General features: G+C 35.5%; 1 protein-coding gene across 21 annotated transcripts in view; it reads right to left on the reverse strand.

Moving 5' to 3' along the window:
• Positions 1–21,704, reverse strand: part of LOC105475613 (diacylglycerol kinase beta) — an 835,473-nt gene that overhangs the window by 165,361 nt on the left and 648,408 nt on the right. The window contains exon 24 of one of the 21 annotated variants that reach the window (XM_071094905.1): positions 16,435–17,339. The exons of the other annotated variants lie outside the window; for them this stretch is intronic. Within the exon in view, the coding sequence (XP_070951006.1) occupies positions 17,314–17,339 (26 nt within the window). The 3' untranslated portion in view covers positions 16,435–17,313. Of the gene's footprint in view, positions 1–16,434; positions 17,340–21,704 lie in introns of those variants that run through there. 21 annotated transcript variants of the gene reach the window in all.

A 21,704-nucleotide genomic window follows, 5' to 3' on the forward strand; every position in this document is an offset into this window, starting at 1 on the left:
GTTCCAGCTACTTAGGAGATTAAGGTGGGAGGATCACTTGAGCCCAGGAGGTTGAGGCTGCAATGAGCCAAGGTCACGGCCACTGCACTCCAGCCTGGAAAACAGAGCAAGACCCTATATCCAAACAAAACAAAACAAAACAAAATACTGAAATTAATACTTTGACATCCAAACTGATTGCGTAGTTCTCCTAATAGAATGAAGGCATATGGGAGCAAGATAGTAAGTAAAGTTTTGGCTGGCATTTGGCTCACAGTGTAATCACTGGGTCCACAGACCAACCAGATAGTGTTTTCCAAGATGTTTCAAGGTATTACTGGATTATACATCCTTGGTAGTTGGCAGATCCCCCACACTGGTTTTTTGTTCTATATGTAACAGCTATTGCTTCACCCACAACTTCACTCATTTTACATCATTTATTTTTTTTTAGACAAGGTTTCACTCTGTCTCTCAGGTTGGAGTACAATGACATGTTCATGGCCCACTGCAGCCTCCACCTCCCTGGGCTCAGGTGATCCTTCCACCTCAGCCTCCTAGTAGCTGGGATGACCGATGCATGCCACCATTCCTCGCTAACTTTTTGTATATTTTTTTAGAAACAGAGTTTTGCCACATTGCCCAGGCTGGTCTCAAACTCCTGGGCTCAAGTGATGTGCCCACCTTGGCCTTCTAAAGTGGTAGAATTAAAGTCATGAGCCTCCATGCCTGGCTAGTTTTTTAAATCTTTACTGATTTTCCTAACATTTGTATTATCAGAAACAATTTTTTACAATGTTTTCATATTTTTGGTATAATATCAAAATACTTCTATAGTAAATCATTTGGGTTAAAGCCATTTTCTTCTTAAAGAAGGCAGGGGAAGTGGTCTCTGGAATATTCCCATTTATGACACTAGTCTAGCAACTATAAAAATATGGATAGATAATGGTACATGACAGTAGATAACTGTAAACTTATCCAGACAGTAACACCAATTGCTGTTGCTGCACCAGATACGTTATTTTTTTCTGAAGCAGATTAACACAGCCTTCAGTGTGAGATATAAAGCCATCAAAATGGAAAATGCATTTATTTCCAGCCATTTCAAAAAGAAAAATCAGAATCAGTTTAGAGCCACATGGAACAAAAAGAACACACTTACAGAGTTTTAACTTGAGTTCTGTTAGCTCTCTTGACCCCTATCATAATGCAGTATAGAGACCTGAAACATTTACACAGTTTGTGGAACACCACATTGGTCCATTATATCAGCAGTTCTGCAAATGTGGTCTTTGAATCTTGAAGGTCCCTGAAACACTTTCAAGAGATTAATGAGGTCAGAATTATTTTTATATGCATTGTGTTAACATTTGCACTGATGAGGCAAAACAATGTTCTGTAAAATTGCTGGATCTCTAGCATGAAACAAGTAGCAGCTAACTATACCTGTTATTAATGCCTTGTTCATTGCCATGAATTACAGTTTTTAAACAAAGCTTTAAAATGTCCTTGATGAAGCAGTAAAAAATTTATTAAATATTTACGCTTGAGTACAATTTTTTAGTATTGTTTGGGGTGAAATAGGGAATACGCATAAAGTAATTGTGCTGCATAACAAACCATGATACTTGTCTAAAGAAAAACCTCCTGTGACTGAGAACACAATCAGCCGCTTTGTTCATGGAACACCTTCAAAGGTACTGATGGTAAAATTACGGTTATTCAGACTTGGATATCTTGGGGTAGTTGGCAGATACTTTCTTAAAAATGGAAGGAGTTTTTCAGTTTGATGGAAAACAACTGACAGTATTTGTTCCCAATAATAAAATTCAATGTTTCAAGTGAAAATTAGGAATTTAGAAATTTTTGTATTTACCAGTCTTAGCTTGAAATCAACAAGTATGATTTTTGATACGGTATAATAAACTGTGTCAATATTTGAAAGCCTGCCTAACAGAACTGATATTATTTTCAAATGATAAATTCATAGTGTTAAAAATCACTCATAGTTAAGAAATCCATTCAAGTTCAAGACATACCTGTAGATTTTAATGCAAAAGAGTACAAAAATTTATCTATTTCTATATTTCACATTGCAAGTAACCTTTAAGAAACTACCACTTGTTGAATTTTGATATAATGTCAAAGAATAATATCCAAAAGTATTTGAACAGACTATTAACATATCACTCTTTTTTCCAACTACATATCTGTGTGAGGCTTGATTTTCTTCATAGACTTCAATTAAAACAACATATTGCAATAAATGGAATGTAGAAACAGATATGAGAATCCAGCTATCTTCTATTAGGCCATACATTACAGAAATTTATAAAAAGCAACACAGTGCGACTCTTCTTACTACATTTTTGTTTTTTAAATATAGTTATTTAAAAATAATATATTTATAGTAACATGTAATAGGTTTATCATGACTTTTAAATGAATACATATTTTTATAATTTCTCAACCTTAATGTTTTATATGGTAACAACAGATGTACCTCACATAAGCAAAAGTTCCTTAGGATTTTCAATAATTTTTAAGAGTATGAAGGGATCCTGAGACTAAAAGTTTGAGAACCAGTGTACTCTTTTGCTAACTGGGCTAGATGAGCAATAAGTGATATGTATAGGCTGTAGATCTTGTAAGATAATGACTTGCCAGGGTGTGAAAGATAAATTCTGTAAAGAGTCAGGGATTCATCTTTGTATTATGGATCCAGTGGTCTGTAGTATGTCAGGACATGTTCTCCAAAATAAAAGATAAACTATTGTATTTTGTACTTACCAGCACTAAGAAAAAGTGCAATGTGGCCGGGCGCGGTGGCTCAAGCCTGTAATCCCAGCACTTTGGGAGGCCAAGGCAGGCGAATCACAAGGTCAGGAGATCAAGACCATCCTGGCTAACATGGTGAAACCCCATCTCTACTAAAAAATACAAAAAACTAGCCGGGTGAGGTGGTGGGCGCCTGTAGTCCCAGCTACTCGGGAGGCTGAGGCAGGAGAATGGTGTAAACCCGGGAGGCAGAGCTTGCAGTGAGCTGAGATCTGGCCACTGCACTCCAGCCTGGGGGACACAGCGAGACTCCTTCTCAAAAAAAAAAAAAAGAAAAGAAAAGAAAAAGTGCAATGTTCGTACCTTGTCCCCATTCCTATAAGTTCATCCACAAACATCTTCTTTGGAACACTTTGTTAAGATACACAGGTCCATGTGTATTATCACCTTGGGCTACTCTCTATACTGAGGATAAGTGGGCAGGCTTCCCAGAGCTCTGCTCATTGGGAATTTCTCCTTTCCACTACCCCAAAAGAAGCACTGCTGGAATAGCAGCCCTTGTTTTGAAGCACACTAACAAAGCAAGATAAACCATTCATGAACCATGGTTAAAGTTTTTCCTTCTTTGACATTTGGTCCTAAGAGTCATAGGTGGGAGCTGAGGGAGAGGTGAGGATCCAGCAGTGGTGGGAACAACAGACACTCATGCAGCTTTGCTTGCTCTCTGGCCCTACACATGTCTGATCCAGGTGTTCTACTTCTATCTTACAATGAATTGCTGAGCTTATGACTTGGTTGGTCTAACAAAACTCAGCATATGGTGGACCCTGTGATTTCATTATGGTCACTTGCTATGGTCAGATGTTCATATTTATAGAGTCCAAGTAGCATGTCCAGATATGGTTCTCAGTTGACATATAGTTTTCTGCTGCCAATGCCATAGCCTTGCTCTATAGCCTTAGACTACATTGTGATTCTCTTATTGAAGTGTGTCATCAACTCCACAAAGCATCTTTTCCATATATATATATACACACACACACACACATATACATACACACACACATATATACATATACATACATATATATATTTTATCTTTTATTTGGAAAACAAAATATAATGTGTGTGTGTGTGTGTGTGTATAGTACTGTAGGGTCTGTCCTATAGCTTAAGTTACAGGGCTGCTTGCATTTCAGTTTGACCTATAATAGAATCATTTTATGGTCTGCATCTGTCACAAAGCTGTAAACCTCTGTGTTATTAGATAAAGTAGTTAGAGCCATACTCACAAGTGCAGATCATACTGCCTACCAACTTTGCCCTTTTGGTTTGCAGAACTTTATTAAATACACCTAATTATGACATGATAGGAAAAATAATTCATGACCATTCTCATGAACATAGATGCAAAATTTTAAATGTAATATTAACAAATAAAATCCAGTGTTGTATAACAAGATAACATATCATTCTAAGTAGATTTATTTAAGGAATATATGGTTCCTTTAAAATTTAAAAATTAAGCAGCCGGGAAATGTGGCTCATGCCTGTAATCACAGCACTTTGGGAGGATGAGGCGGGTGGATGACTTGAGCCCAGGAGTTTGAGACCATCCTGGGAAACATGGCAAATCCCCGTCTCTACAAAAAATACAAAACTTAGCCAGACATGATGGCACACGCCAGTGGTCCCAGTCTCTTGGGAGGCTGAGGTGGGAGAATCTCTCAAGCCTAGGAGACAGAGGCTGCAGTAAGCCAGTATCACATCACTGCACATCAGCTTGGGCAACAGAGTGAGACCCTGTCTCAAAAAAAATTTTAAGCAATGTAATTCTCCACATCCACAGGATAAAGAATAAAAAGTATGAATCTCTCAATAGATGAAAAATAATAATTTTATAAAAATCAACATGTTTTTATAACAAACACATAGTAAATTTGAAATAAAGAAATCTTTAACCTGAAAAGGTGTATCCATAAAAGTATATAAGGAACATTAGAGAAATGGTGAAATATTGAAATCTCCCCCACAGCCTCTGATATCAAGAACAAGACACCAATGTCCATTATCATCCCATGTATTCAGTCTTGCACTGGAGACATTGGCCAGAGAAATAAGAAAAAAAAAATGAAAAGAATTAAGGGTAAAAAAGTAGGAATGAACCATCATCATTTATTGATGACATGATTATATTTATTTAAAGTCCAACAGTCTATAGATACGGTATTAGAATTGATAAGTGATTTTAGAAAGTTTTGTATTTTGGTACAACAAAGACAATTAGAGAGTAAAAGTTGGAAAATATATTATTTAGAATGGCATCATTAAACACCAAATATCTAGGCATAAGACAGCAACACAGAAAGTTATAAACCATTATGAGAAACTAAAGTGAAAAACATGGAAAGCTACACCATGTTCACCATTTAGAAGACTCAGATAGTAAAAACTCCAATTCTCCCTAAATTGATCAACGTAATTGTATTCAAAATCCCTGTGGTATTTATTTACTCATTTATTTATTTATTTTAGAGGAGAGACATTAACAAACTGATTAACAAAACATTAATTAGGAAACTGTAGTATTGGCGTAAAGACTGATGAATAGACCCATAGGGTAGAACAGGTGTCAGCAGACTGTGGCTATGGGCCAGATCTTTCCTGCTGCCTGTTTTTGTTGGAGCAGAGCCATGCCCGTTTATTTAGGTATTGTTTTTGGCTGTTTTTGGGGTACAGTGGCAGGGATGAGTAGGTATGACAGAGAGTACATGACCCAAAGCTTAATATATCTACTATCTGACACTACAGGAAAAGGTTTCTGACCCCTACTGTGGAATACAGAGTTCAGAAATAAATAAACTCATAAATAGAAACTTGGGATTAAGATTATGTTACCGCTGAGTAGTGGGTGTGGGAGTCTTTTCAATAAATAGTGCTGGGTCAGTTGGATAATTACATGAAAAAAGAAATTATTCTTGATCTCAATTTAAACCATGCACAAAAATCAATTCCATCTTAATGTTAAAGTTAAGCAGATAAAGTTTCTCAAAAATAATATAGCAGATGTTCAAAATTATTTTTAAATACTACAGATAAAAAGCAATAAGAAAAAAGTAATAAATTGATACATTGGACTTTAATAAAATTAAGATGTTCTGATGTTTAAGACTTTGTAAACTACAGGCAAGGCACACAGTGAAAGAATATATTTGTAACCTATAGAGACAACAAAAGGTTCTAGTTCCTTCAAATATAAGTAATATATGATACCAGTTAAAAAATAGGCAAAAGACTTGGGCAGATATTTCACAAAAGAAAATGTCCAAATGATCTGGTCACATAAAATGCTGTTTCACATCATTAGTCATCAGAAAATGCATATTTACAGAACAATAAATTAGGATGCCTAAATTAAAAAGACTCATCATTCAAAGTATTGGAGAGGATGTAAAGCAGCAATAGCCCTTGTGCACTGCTGACTGTAGCGCAAATCAGTACAATCACTTTTAGTAGTGTCTGTTATCACTGAACATGCACATACCTTATGACCCAGCAATTTTTATTTTTCAATTTATATCTAGAAAAACAAATAATGTTCAATGATAATGTTCATAGCAGTAAATTAGTAATAGCGTCCCACTGGAAAAAACTGCATACTCATAAAATGAATACTACAAAATAATGAAAATATGGAATTTAAAAGGCCAGATGCAAATGAATATATGCTATATCATTCTACTATAAAATATAAAAACTGGAAACATTTATTCATAGTGAAAAAAGTCAGCGTATTAAGTAGGGCAAGTGAACTAGGGGTTTCTGTGGTGCTGGTAATGTTCTATTTATTGATCTGAGAGAGTGGTTACATAGGTGTATTGACTGTCAAAATTCATAGACTGTACATATAAGACACATACACTTTTCTGCACACATGTTATAGTTTATGACAGCGTTCAGGTTCATTTAAAGGATAACACATAGAGAGGGAGTAGGGAATGGGAGGAGATGGGGTGATATCTTAGACAGGGAATCAGAGAAAGCTTCTCCTAAGAGAGCATATTTTAACAATGACCTGTTTTCAGTGACCTGAAAGAAGCAAGTGAGAAGCCATGTGAAGCCACGGAAAGTCATATTAAGATCTGAGATAAGAATATTCCAGGTAGAGAGAACATCAATGCAAAGGCTTTGAGATGATATCATGTTTGACGTGTTTGATGAGTATCCAAAAGGCTACTTGGGCTTGAGTAGAGTGAGAAGAGTTGTCACAAATTAGATTGGCTGGCACATATTAAACTACTGAGTGAATGGCTTATATGAAGATTGACATTTCTGGTCTTGGCATGATTATTTCTTGTTATCTGTCCATTAAATATACATGAAACATTGTAAAATGGTTTTCAAAAAACCTGTCTATTAGCCTTAGAAAACAACAGATTTAACACCAGGGTAATCACTTCACTCAGTTCAAGAACTGAATTCCATTTTACTAAATCCTCAAAGTCCAGACAAAATCTTTTGTTCATCTTACACAATTCCTAATGAAGGAAAAAGATAGAAACCAGCAGTTAATCAAGATATTAGTTAAGTTGAGGGAAAAATATGTTAATAAAAGCATAATCTCCTCATTTACTGATCATTTATGGTAAAAGAGCTATATGTAAATTTTATATATACATATGAAAGTTTTGGCGGGCACAGTGGCTCATGCCTGTAATCCTGGCACTTTGGGAGGTCAAGGCCAGCAGATCACTGGAGGTCAGGAGTTTAAGACCAGTCTGGCCAGCATGGCAAAATAGTCTCTACTAAAAATATAAAAATTAGCCAGGCATGGTGGCATGCACCTGTAATCCCGGCTACTTGGCAGGCTGAGGCAGAATTGCTTGACCCTGAAAGGCAGAGGTTGTACTGAGCCAAGATTGCACCACTGCACTCCAGCCTGGGTAAAAGAATGAGACTCTGTCTCAACAACAACAACAACCAAAAAAAAAAAAAAAAAAAAAAAAGAAAGAAAGAAAGAAAAGAAAGAAAGAATGTCAGATTTAAGACACGACACCAGCAGCAATGGAAACGGAACAATAGAAAATTATTCTTTCAAGGACTTATTTCTCTTAAAGACATAATTATCTAGGGTTGTCCATGAAGAATGAGCAACATCATTTGAGGTGGAAGCTCATTATCAGGTGGCAAAAATCAATAATTATACTTTCTACATTTTCTAAGAACCTAGACATACTGCACTTTACCCTGTGATGTTTTCCTTTTTAATTTAAAAATAGCAGCATCAACAGTCACTACCAAGAATAAAACAATAACACATGCGAGAACAAGATACATATTCAAAGTCCTGAGACCTCACAGTTTCCCTGAGAGTTGCGAGTGTCCTGCAATGAGACAAGAGTTCTGCCTAGAAAGAGTTGCTGCAGAAGCAGGAGACACTAAACTTTAAACAAAATCATAGAACTCTTTCAACCTTTCCTCTCGTATTGAGTCTATGTTAAAGTGTCATAAATCTTGTTGACAGTTATTGCCACATCTATTGGCACGCACTCAGCATCTGTTTGAAAAGAGTTTTGCAGCTTAGGTAGGGCCCATTACATGTTCTCTGTCTTCTCTTACACTTTATTTTCACCCCAGCAAGCCACACCTCACATTAATTTCTTAGGCAGCCTGTACTTTCCCTTACAGCCACTTAGACAGTGCTCTTACAGCAGGTCTGTGCATCACCAGAAATGCATTGCACCTCTACGGGGAAATCAGAAATTTAAGAGCAGCAGGTACAACCTGAACTATTTGCTGAGGTGATGTGGTCTCTGCTTCTAGATCAGTGAGGGTCGTCATGGTGATTTGGTTATGTGGTTCCGAGGGAATCAGTGCTGTTGGCCAATACAACCTTAAGAAAGTGAGCGATGTAGATGTGCAACGGAAGGGAAAGCAGTAAGAAAATATGATATCCCACGATTCACCATGAAGAAGAAAGCAACAAATGAGTAGACGAGACAGTAAGAAATTACCTGCATAAATAAGGCGTTCTAATCATCCCAATACCTGAAAAGAGTGAACTTTAGTCAACTTTTATTGGGACAAATATTTTAATAGGAATTGCCCCTTTCTTCAGAAAGGAAGATTAAAACACATCATAAATCAAAGCTGGACCAGAAAGCAGTCAGAACCTAACTCTTCATTAAAACTGACTTAAAGATGTCCAGTCATGAGGACTCTACTTTAATCATAACTTTTTAGAAAACTTAAAATTTTCCATAAACTAAAAAATGGGTATTTATTTTTATTCTTCTGTGGTGCCAGGACTCATTTCTATAAGGGCTACTGGTGCAGTTAGAAAATGGCCCCTTCACCTCTGCAGTAAATGTGGGCTGTATGTTTGGATGTGCTTCAAATATTCTAGATGGGTAGCTTTGTGCATATTTTAAATTTTACAGAGTATTATCTTACATTTCTACTTAATCATTGTTTAAAATGTAGAACTGTAAAAATCACACAAGGAGGTAGAAAAGTCAGAAATGTTTATGTCCATTTATATAGGTTATGAGACTGACGTGGCAAAGATAATTAGATCGCAGATTTCTTTTTTGTTTTTAACCATACAACTTATTGTAGTCATGTGCTTATGTGTCCAGCATTGGTAGGTTCTTGGTCTCATTGACTTCAAGAATGAAGCCACGGACCCTCACCGTATTACAGTTCTTAAGGATGATCTGTCCGGAGTTTGTTCCTTCTGATGTTCAGACGTCCGGAGTTTCCTCTTTCTGGTCGGCTCGTGGTCTTGCTGACTTCAGGAGTGAGGCAGCAGACCTTCACAGTCCAGGCGGGGGCATCTGGAGTTCTTCATCCCTCCCGGTGGGTTCCTGGTCTTCCTGGCTTCAAGAGTGAGGCCGCAAACCATTGCTCTGAGTGTTACAACTCATAAAGGCAGCACCGGACACAAAGAGTGAGCAGCAGCAAGACTTGTTGCAAAGAGCAACAAAAAAAGACACCACACACTGCAACACGAACCCAATGTGTTACTGTTGCTAGCACCCATGGCCTGCTTTTATTGCCTTATCTGGCCCCACCCACATCCTGCTGATTGGTCCATTTTACAGAGAGCTGATTGGTCCATTTTACAGAGAGACGATTGTTCTGTTTTCAGAGATTGCTGATTGGTGTGTTTACAAACCTTTATCTAGACACAGAGCGATGATTGGTGCGTTTACAATCCTTTAGCTAGACAGAAAAGTTCTCCAAGTCTCCACCTGTCCTAGAAGCCCAGCCGGCCTCTCACTGGTACCCACGATGAGACTTCGCAGCATCTCCCTAGCACCCACGGTGAGACTTCGCAGCACCTAGCCCAGGCGCTCCGGCAGCCCAGAGGGAGTTCGTCCCGGTCAAGCATAGCCGTCGCCAGCCGGCCGCACCGAGTTTGGTCCGCTGAGCCTGCGCCCACCGAGAACCTGCCGGCCGCGCCTGCCGGCGAGCGCCACACGCACCTCGGGCTCCCGCGCACGCCTCCCGCTCCGCACCTCCCCGTGAGCAGAGGGAGCCGGCTCTGGCCTTGGCCAGCCCCAGAGAGGGGTCTCCACAGCGCAGCGGCGGGCTGAAGGGCTCCTGGAACATCGCCAGAGCGGACGCCAAGGCCGAGGAGGCGACGAGAGCGAGCGAGAGCTGCTAGCACGTTGTTACCTCTCACTTATAGTGCACAAAACTAAAAACTAAAAGCTGTGTGTAGGAAACGCAGTAGCCTTTAATGTCCATGTCAAAAGTCTTCCCTATCAGCGGCTACTAAGTGGAAAAGAAAGTTGAAGGAAGGCAGCCTGGGTAAGTTGAGCATTCTGATAAACCAGTTGGTGTGATACTAATTTGCTCTTTTTTTCCCTTGCCCATGGAATATGATAACTCATTTTTATCATGCACCTTTGGGAAGACTGAAAACCAAAAAATACCAAAAGAAAAGTCAGTACAGTCTTAGAATTAATGTCTTCCCACCCAAGCTACTGTGTTCTGGTGCATGAGTCAGGTGCCGCAGTGCTACAAGGGTCAACCGAGAAGAGTGGGTTGTTCAACTACTGTGGCAGGAATCACCACAGCATGGACATTCTCACCTCGAGGAGGACTAGTAATGAATCTGAAGAAAACATTATTCTTAAGAGATAATACTAGTGGAAGAAAAAAAAAAAAAACTAAGACAAAAGAGGGAATTCCCTTCTCCTGACTATACATTTTCATCCTCCTTTCCTTTGGGGTAATGGCGTAATGATTTGTTTTCTTAGAGAACCTTGTTTTGTTGTTTCCTACTATCAGCTTCCTCTGCAAAACAAAAACACCACTGAACCCGCCTTCCTCTTGAAGTGATACTTTGCATGCCTGATTTTCTGATTAGGGCTTCCAAAATGATTTGTGTTCAAGTATGTTTTTATTCCATGCTTTATTTTGATATCTACATGTCCATTATTAGCTTGTCCCCATTAACAATATAAGTACACATGCAAACACACACATGCACACACACTCTATTACAACACATATACACAAGACATATCTGAGTACTCACTAGTAAATACTCATGTGTACTAAAGTCTACCACAGGGGTTTCAAATGTCAGTTTTGTTTTTTAGTTTAATTCAACTTTTATACCTAGAGTAATTCATTTATTTCAGTTTTGATTTTTTAAAAATGTTTTGGATAACAGAATGGCTCTTGAATTGCAAAGGAAGTTAAATTTCAGTATCTACCATAAACAGCACATTCATTTCATTCCTCAAGAACGAAAACACCTGTTATAGTTCCTTTTTGATTGCTGACTTTTACATGAACATTTGGATGAAAAGTAATGTTTACAAAGATAACATATAAAATATTCAAAAGACAAACAGCAGAAATGAGAAACAAACAAACAAAAAAGCAAACAGAAATTTAAAATAGTTTATCTTAACAAAACAATTACAATAAGGAATTTATTGAAAACCTTTGGAAGAAACTGTTTCCAGTAATTTAAAAAGAAACAGAAAATGTATTAACAAAGAATTGAAAATAATATCTAACTACACAAACGTATAAAATATCCAACTCAAAACAACACTGTTAATATGTCAGTATATTTTAGTTAACATACTTTTAAAATGAGACACGCAGATTACTTCATTGCATATCTGAGGGCTCCTCAAATCCTACACACATTTTAAATGGTTAAATTTGATACAATTACTGTCTTTTTAAAATCAAAAGAGCATTTTCATACTTTCAGACTGAGTAAAAGATGCATTGACTCCTTGCTTCCCACTAGACTCACTAGATATTCTGATACTGCACTCGTGGTGAGCTGGCCAGAGTGATGTCGTGAAAAAAAGACAAAAATACCGAGGACATTTGGGGAAAAAAGTATTTATCACCAAGTATAAAAATATTTGTAAAGCCGTCACTGATTAACACAATATTTCATTTTTGCTCAATTACTTACTAGAGAAATGTATAAGTAGCATCCTCAGTTACTTATATGTTATTTCATGGCAAAAACACGTTAAAATATGAAATGACTTCTCAAACCTATTTTATATGGAAGTCACATTTTTGTGCACATGACTTTTTAATTTTGAATAAAACTTTTTATCACAAATTCCATGAAATGTTCTTGCAGTAAATCTAAAAATGGAATGTTCTCTGATACTAGTTGACTTTCCATCTCTTACTATTCTTCTAACAGGATACTCTGAAAATTTGAATATCACAGACTTAGTAAGAAAATATGTTTTATGTAGCTTTTTGGGTTAAGAAGCATTAGTAGGAAAGCAAGACAGTGTGCTAAGGGCTATAATTATCAGAAGAGACATGCATTTATATATTCTGCAAAATAAAATTATTTAATGTTCTTTGTTAGTATTTTTGAAAATATTGTTTGTGTTTTATTCACAGAAATTCAGTTTTACAAATAGCAGCTGATTTTTTATTAAACCAGAGCCAAATTACTAATTTCAGTATTAATAGTTAGCTTTGACATGTTTAAAAAGGGTAGAAAGTACTTAATAGATCTGTCTTCAACTCTGAAATGAACAACTGCTCAGGGAAATGGAATTGTTCAAAGATACATTTTCTTTCTGCCAATCTGTGAAATATAATATAATTATTCTCTTTTAATGAATCTCTCAATGAGGAGTAATCTTTCAGAGCCTGAGCAGGTAAAATATAATGATAATGGAAGCAGCTTTGTAAATAAAAGGATGAAATGAGATTGTTATTTTGTGCCATATTATGGGATAATTAAAATAACAGTGCAGCGTTCATCAGGTATTTGAACTTTCTAAAAAATGCTCCCCAGGGCTATTTTACATTAGTCATGTTTATCCATGTAGATTTGTAATCTTCCTGCAAATGTCTGTCACCTTATGATATTCAGATGTCAATACTTAATCTGATTAATATCTGATACTGTACAACAGCTAACAAACCTTGCCTAAAGCAGACATTAAAATAATAACCTGAGTTGATAAACTCAAATTTATTAAAAGAAGAACAATGGAACTATTTTCATTAAGCCAAGAGAACGATTACTCTCAATGTGGTGGAACTCGTGAACTATATGAGCTTCTATGTATTTCCACGAAACGGAATGGCTTCACACTTCCAAGGAGCTACTATTCACGTGATAATTAGCTCTATATAATAAAAGACTATATTCATGGAAACTAAACTCATGGCAGTGGAACTCCAATGGTTAGCTGCTTTGTTTAATTCAGATACATACAGCTCAAATACTAGTAGATGATGAGATTTGATTTTTCAAGAAACAAGTTTCTTTGCAGTTCACTGGACCCTCCTATCACCCTTCTTAGATAAATGTGTGCAAGAAGAATCAAGTGCTAGAGTGTGGCCATTATATCACATCCATTAAAGTTATTAGAAAACAAAATATAAATAAAGAAGGTAAAATAAAAGCCTGATATCTCTTCTGGTATAACTTTAAATTGCTGGTGAGATGTCATTTCACAAAATGGTACAATTGAAGTTTTATTCTCAATTAGGTTATAGTTTTTCTCAGTTACTGTTCTCTATCTGGAGGAACAAGGAAAATGGTTTTTAATATCAATAAAAAAGTAACCATGACTTATGTTTCATACTTTCTGTAATTGATTTCATGTCTTTTTAATAGTTCTTTAATGCTTATGTTTTTTAAAAATCCTCCCCAATTTATTGTCAGATATCCTGATGATAGAAAAAAATAATTGTAATTTTCTGGGGAGCTATCTACCACCTTAGCTTCAAATCATTACCCTCAAAGAGCGAGATTGCTATCAAGCTTTATATTTAGGAAATGTGTATGGATTCATATTTGGAAACTTTATGTGTCTGCTATGAGAAGGTATACTCTATATGTGTTATTTAATTACTTGAGCATTATATTATCAGGAAATATTTATTTAGTTTGGAAATCTGTTTTATATTTCTACCACTGCATATGTTAAATTGACTTAAAGTTAAGATGCAGCCTTACTCTAGGTAGGTGATCTGCCACTATTTTCAATAGACAGAGGACTGGACAACTGTGCCACAGAAACAAATAAGATGATAATTTTACACTGATATCAGATATCAGGGTCTACAGAACATACCCATTAAAGCATTTGTATTTTCTAACCTTGTCTGCAGTTGCAAAATTCAATCGCTAGAAATATAGAAGGGTTTTAGAATAGCATATAGAATTTTGAAAATAAACAAGGTATTCTTCCTCAGAAGTCATACAAGATTAACAATCTGAGCCTTAATTAAAATCCAGAGTTAACACATTCATTTCCTTTTTCCCTTGCAACTATTAAATTGATTAATAAACCATATATTTTTCAAAATGTGACTGGTGCTAAAAACTCATTTTTCTTGTTTCCCTACATTCATTAGGTGATAGAAAGTTGCTCATTATTCTGCCATTCCTGTGTACCTTTTTGGATTTTGTCCATTTTCCTAATTTCAGCTTCTTTTCAGGAATGAAGAAGTTGATGATCAATGGTGATGACTTCATTTATGTACTAGAAAACACCACTTTTCTGTTTAAATGATTACTTATCTGTTATATTCAATTTAAAATGACTTTGCAGTCCTACCAATTCTACTGTAAAAGGTTATAGCATTATACTGCTTGTCAGATTTTGTTTTTAAAATTATATGGCACATCAGATTTTTTAAAATTTTACTGTTGAACAAGGGGAAAGGGGGCAATAATGATGGTCATGAAAAGGTAATTTGTATAGCTTCAGAAGGGATATGAAAATATGTTCTAAATATTGTCATCTAGTGGCTCAGTTCCTCTAAAATATTATTCATATTTCTAGTTTGTGCTTTTTAAATTTCTAGGAGCTACCAGTGTCTGCAGTTTTTACAGTACTATGACAAATAGAAATTTCATTAATGCTTCTTGATAATGTATATGCTTTTATAGGATAGCCAAACAAAAGATAAGAGTACCTGGTATTATATATTGAAAATATTTTTATTTTTACATTTTAGAAATATGCCTTATATTTTCTAATTTCTTTTTATTACTTTTTACAAACTTTAAAATTATAACTTGAAAAAAATCTTAGAGCCATCACATTAAGATACCTGGGTATATGATGTAATCTTAAATTTAACAGCAGTTTTGATATTTAGTCTTATTAAGCATGTGCTATTATTTGCATTAACATTGCTAAAAAATTTCAAAGGAGGCAGTTTAAAAACATAGTTAGGACCTCATTTTGAGACATCTACTTAAAGGTTACTAGGTAGCAAATGTTTGGATCTGTCTATTTTCAACCAATGAAAATATCATGGTATTGGTGTATGCATATATTTTTGTGAAATGCAGCATCTCAAATGCCATTATCTATTTCAACAATTCTAACAACCAGGTATAATAATGCTGCATGAAATCCTTTTGTCGTTTCTAAATTTAATTGATTTAATCACTGAAATTAAATGCTTGGAAATTGTTCTGCTTGCCGGTGTTCGAACGCCAAATATATCATCTACAGTTCTAAAATGAATATTGCATTTATATTTAGACAACTTAAAACACTGCTTTCTAAATTACCCTAAATAACCCATAGAAATGTCTAGAAAAATTGATAATAATGGATGACAAATGTCCATTGCCATCAACTTTCAAATAAGAATAACTTTTACAAGGTATACAAAGTGTGAGAATCTTAATATTGAAATACTTCGTACAATTATCTGGGTAATATAATGTAAAGCACACATAGATTAATCTCATTTCTTCTAGCACTCACCACCAGTGAGCTCTTCCAAAACTCATCTTTAAAGATGAAGACATTGGAGCTAGAAACCATATTTATCTTCAGAGGCAAAAGAAATTTAAGTTTTGCCAAGCTTTCACAGACATCAGCTCATTTATTCTCTTTGATCAATTTGGTTTGTCTTGCTTTGTTTTGCTTTTCTTCATAATTTCTGGGAGTTAACAAAATTAATAGTAATAAAGTCACTTGAGTAGAGAGACTCCTTGACAGCCAGTCAGATACACAGTCTCTCCCAACAGTGCACAGAGAGATCAAATAGGGTAGGATGAGGATATGTTTGGTGCAAAGTGTATGGAAAAGTTTATTCTGGGGGAAATGATACATAGTAAATTTTATCCAAGATGATGAAGAATAAAAACAATGTTTACAGTAAAGTATTTCCACGTGGGGTTACTTATTTGATTTTTTTTTTTTTTTTTGGCCTGAGTGTTTCCATGAGAGATATTAGCTAGCATTAACTAGGCATTTGCTATGGACTGGCCCCTATTCTAAGCTTCTAATCTGGGCTATCTTTTCTCATTCTCACAGTCACCATATGAGGAAGGCATCATTCTTTGTGCCCATTTTAGATATAGGGAGATTAAAGTACAAGGAGATGAAGTTACTTGCCCAAAGTTGTCCAGATAAGCAGCAGAGTTGGGGTTTGAGCCCAGCCAGCTGGAATCTGGTGCCTGCACCAAGAACCGTGAACACTATGCCGCCTTCATGAAATGCATAGAAGTGATTAAGTATTCCCACATGGGGCTATGCAGACACTATCAAGGTGGTGAAAACTGCAACAGCTGGGTGTAGTTTTCTAAACTTCAGTCTTTCTGACTTCACCTTCACCATTTTGGCAATATCTAAGTATCTTCTAAATTATCAGGTGGGTTGTTTTACTCTATTTTTACTTAAATGAATTAATTTTTAAAAGAAATTTTGATTTATATTATAAATGATAGTAAAAACCTCAGCATTTCTTACCACAAAGAGAAGACAACTGTAATAGTAAATATAAAACCATTAAACTTTTAAAATTTTCGTCCATGTACCCACTAACCCATCTCATTTTCCATCAGTGGAGTCCTTGCTGGGTTTTGGGAAATTCTGCCCAAAGAAAAGAGTAGCATTGTTAAAAGTGAATGAAATCACTGAAACTTGTCTGGACAATATAATATGTTAATTAGTTTTTAAATAAACTTTTGCATGATGGGTACCTGGACAGTTGTATCCATATGCAGGGTAGACAGTCACCTACTTAATGAGGTTTCAGGCGGAAAGTCCAGCTGCTCCCTTAGCTTCTGGCAAATGTTTGAAACTCTATAATTTGAATATAATTACTTTTGCTCAGTGGTTATCAAACTTTTTAAAGCAGTCAACAACTTCATTTTAAACAAATCAACATTTTATAAACCAGTAAGTAAAAGAGAAAATTGAAATTTTATTTGTGCAAATCCATTTTAGGAGTTCTAATTGCTAACACTCTCAATACAATCAGTCTGTGAGAGGCCAGGCACAGTGGCTCATGCCTGTAATCTCAGCACTTTGGGAGGCCGAGGAGGGTGAATCGTGAGGTCAGGAGATCGAGACCATCTGACTAACCCGGTGAAACCTGCCTCTACTAAAAATACAAAAACAAAATTAGCTGGGCATGGTGGCAGGCGCCTGTCCCAGCTACTCTGGAGGCTGAGGCGGGAGAATGGTGTGAACCTGGGAGGTGGAGCTTGCAGTGAGCCGAGATGGCGCCACTGCACTCCACCCTAGGCAACAGAGTGAGACTCCGTCTCAAAACAAAACAAAGCAAACAAACAACAACAACAAAAAACCCACAATCAATCTGTGAGAATATGGATCTATTTTGATGAGGACAATTGCAATGCGATAATCTCTTATTTTTCATAGATTCCTGCACTTTGTTTTGGTTTTGTGGTATTGGCAATATCCTGATACACACATATATATAGTTAAATAGTATGAATGTGTTGCTTTTCAGCCATATTGAACCATTCTGTTTCCACTACCGAAAACTGGAATAGTTGGACTTGGATCTTCAAAGCTAAATCAATTAGAATAACTATATTGATTCATATTCCTCGAGAGGTCCTCACTCTTGGTTAAAACATACTTTTCAAAAGTATCTTTTTAACAGAATTTTTCACCTTCGACAAAACAAATTCATGACATAATGATACTTGCTGTGTCATTGAATTGAATTGAACTGCAAAGCTTCAATTAGTCAAATTTATTTTATTCTGTGTACATACCTGAAATGCTCCAATGTCATTTGCTGGCTCCTTACATGCAGTTGTGAGCATGTTTAAATCTTCTCTGATAAAAGTGTGCTTGATATATAAGCAAGTACAAAATTATTAATATTTGGGGGAGTTAGTTAACTGATACAATTTCTTCATGAAGAAAAATACATCTTATGGTGGTCCACATTTTCATTTAGGTATTGTCACTTTGTTTTCATGTACACTGATTGCCATATGTTGTTTGGTGCTTGTGACATGCCAAAGTAGCTGAATTTGCTGGCCTTTTAATTGCATGTGGTTCCCATGCACTGTAGTGCTAATGTGCCCATTTGCACAGTATTTCTCACGAAATGTGCAGAAACATATTTTTAAATGTCCATTGCAGATTGACAGACTTTCCAGTGAATGCCAGTTATTCATTTCTTTATATGCATATATATACGTGTGTGTGTATGGGTATGTATAACTATCTATATATTCATCTACCTATATAGAGAGAAAAAAGAGGAGGAAGAGAAGGAGGAGAAGTTGTTTTTGTCTAGTAACACAAGTTAATGATTTGATAACTGTTAATATGATAAATATATTTTTTATTATAGATTTTTTTTTTTGTCCCAAAATCTGGCAATGAATTTTTTGTTACATTTATTACAGAACTGCTGAAGAATTGCAGTTATAACTCAGTGGAATACAGTTTGAAAAATAATGTTTTAGCTAAAGGCCTTTATATCTTTTAAAATGCAAATACCTCTACTTTCATCTGCAATCAGTCATTTATCCATTAATGTGAATGAATTTATTAGACATCTTTCTGAGTTTAATTCAGAAGAGGGGGAGAAAAAGATGAACTCAGCCACTGAAAGACATGGGAAAGATCGAATGTTAAGGCTAAGAGAACTGAAGACTAATTTGGCCTAGTTTACAGTTTTGCTTCAAGACTATGCCATCTACATATAATACATTTATTTGTATTTACAATCACATATGCACAGAAAGAAAATGTCTACTGCATTAGTTGAGTGCGAATGTGAATATGTTTCAGAATTGCATCCGACTATTTTAGAATATTTTGCTGGAATAATGTAATTAAATGAATTACTTATAATTTTGTCAATTCTAAAGTAAACAGTAAAATTTCCAACCAGTGAACTTATTGAAGATATTCTGATTTTATTATGTGAGTGTCTTCAAAGATTGCAAGCAAATAAATTATGCATAAGTCCCAGATTATGTATGGTTTAGTATAAATACGGACTTAATGATCCAAACCTGATCTCATACCTTTGGACTATGATACTTCTTTAAATTAAAAGAGTAAACTTAAAACAAATTAAATCCTTTTATTAAATAAAATAAGTACATGAATTTAGTTATATGCTTCCCCCATTTTCTCCCCTTCCAAAAGAAACTATCTAAAGTTTATGAAAGCAAGTATCTATTTCAACAGTGTAAAAATTTAGTTGAAACTTCTGATGATTTTTTACAGAGGCATATGAGAAACAGTGTTAGTTAATATTTTAAGAAAGAACAAGAAGAAAATTACATTATTAAGTTTTTCATTTCATTTCATGTATCTTCTAACAGTGAAAGTTATTAATTTTATTGTAAGTTAAAAATGAGTTGGACTAGAGCCATATTGGCCATATTCATTCTAAAGTCAGTGCTTATAATAATTTTGTGTGAGTTTGAAATACATTTAAATTTGAAATACTGATTGATCCTCACATTTAATACTATTGCTTTTTGTTGTTGTTGTTGTTGTTGTTGTTGTTTTAGAGACAGAGTCCTTGCTTCATTGTCCAGGCTGAAGTGTAATGGCTCAACTATAGCTCACAGCAGTCTTGAACTCCTGGGGTCAAGGGATTGTCCCTCCTCAGCCTTCTGAGTAGTTTGGACTGTAGGCCTGTGCCACCCAATAGGTGCTATTCCACTTCCTCCTTTCCCAGTATGTTGCCTAGGCTGGGCTTGAACTCCCGGCTTCAAGTGATCCTCCTACCTTGGCCTCCCAAAGTGTGCGGATTGCATGTGTGAGCCACCATGCCTGCCCTATCGCTGTTTTTATATCAAGAAATTGAAAACAAAATCAAGTGATAGAAATATTACTATTTAGGAAAGGGGTAAATGTGACTAACTCAGTAGCAAATTTTGTTTTTGGCTATTAAGCATAACATTGAAGAATTAGCAGAATAAATATGAAATCAAAACTTAGAAGCATTCTGAGATACTTTTGGTATTCTGTTGCAAAATATCTCAAAGTGAAAACAATACTGAAATCGCTAAAAAGAAAAGACTAATATATTACAGGTTTTTAAAAAATGACCAACTCAAAAGGTCATTCTTGGTTCTGAGATTATATTTATCCTGAAATAATACTAAATCAAAACTATAAGCTAGTCAGTTAAGTCAGGGAACAAAAATTGAGCCTAGCATACTTCTGTTTTTGCTCATATAATGACCTTTGAAACCTCTCTGAGCTCTACTGTTTTTTAACTTTTTCCCATCTGTGTACTGAGAAAAATGTATTACTGAGTCACCAGGCCTATATATTCCCACTTCCTCATTTCCCAGTATTTATGGGAAATTGGTTCTAATAGTTCCACAGTAGAAAGAAAGAAGACAGAAAGGGAAGAGAGCGCTTTTCCAATAGTTACAGGCGCTGACAGCCTATGACAATATTTGAGTCTGGTTTGTCTGTAGTTTATTCTAAATGTGTGTTCCTGAAAAAAATCATACAAAGGAGGGTGAGTGAGCCCAGGTAAATGACATGTAAGCAGCAGCTCCAGAATGTACAGACGTGTTTGGGTGAAGCACAGTCATGTATCTAAGAAATGTTTGGCAACTCAGTGAATGTAGTTGGCAGCTGAGCCATTGAGAATCAATTTGTATAAGTATCGGGAATGTGTAGAATGACATACCAACAAGTATTGGGATGTAGTGACCAAACAGAAAACTTAACCTGGAAATTATTTTGTATATATTATTTAGTAAAAATAGTTTTAAGGAAGGAAGCAAGGAGTACATATGTGGTACATAATAATATAGCCTACACGATTACAAAAGAGTTTTTTAAGTTTGGTCTTAGTATGATCCTTAAGCTAATTCCAATACTTAGAATTTTTCACTACCCTTTTAAGAAATCTAATTTTATATTTAAATGTATATTTAAATACAAATATAAATTAATGTCAGTAACTTCTAGAAATTATAATTATATTTATTTTCCTCCTCTAATTCATATAGCACAAACCTCTCATTTTTTCTCTATATTTCTCCTTCAAAATATTATTTTCCTCCATATTTTCATACAGTTATATTTTGAGTATATAATTTTTAATTGATTTGTTATAAACTTGCTTGTACTAATACAGTTCTCCAAGATTGCTTACACATTTTAAGGGCATCAAAACCACCTGTCATTGGCAAGCTGTGA

The sequence above is a fragment of the Macaca nemestrina genome, chromosome 4, assembly GCF_043159975.1.
Source record: "Macaca nemestrina isolate mMacNem1 chromosome 4, mMacNem.hap1, whole genome shotgun sequence".
Lineage (NCBI taxonomy): Eukaryota > Metazoa > Chordata > Mammalia > Primates > Cercopithecidae > Macaca > Macaca nemestrina.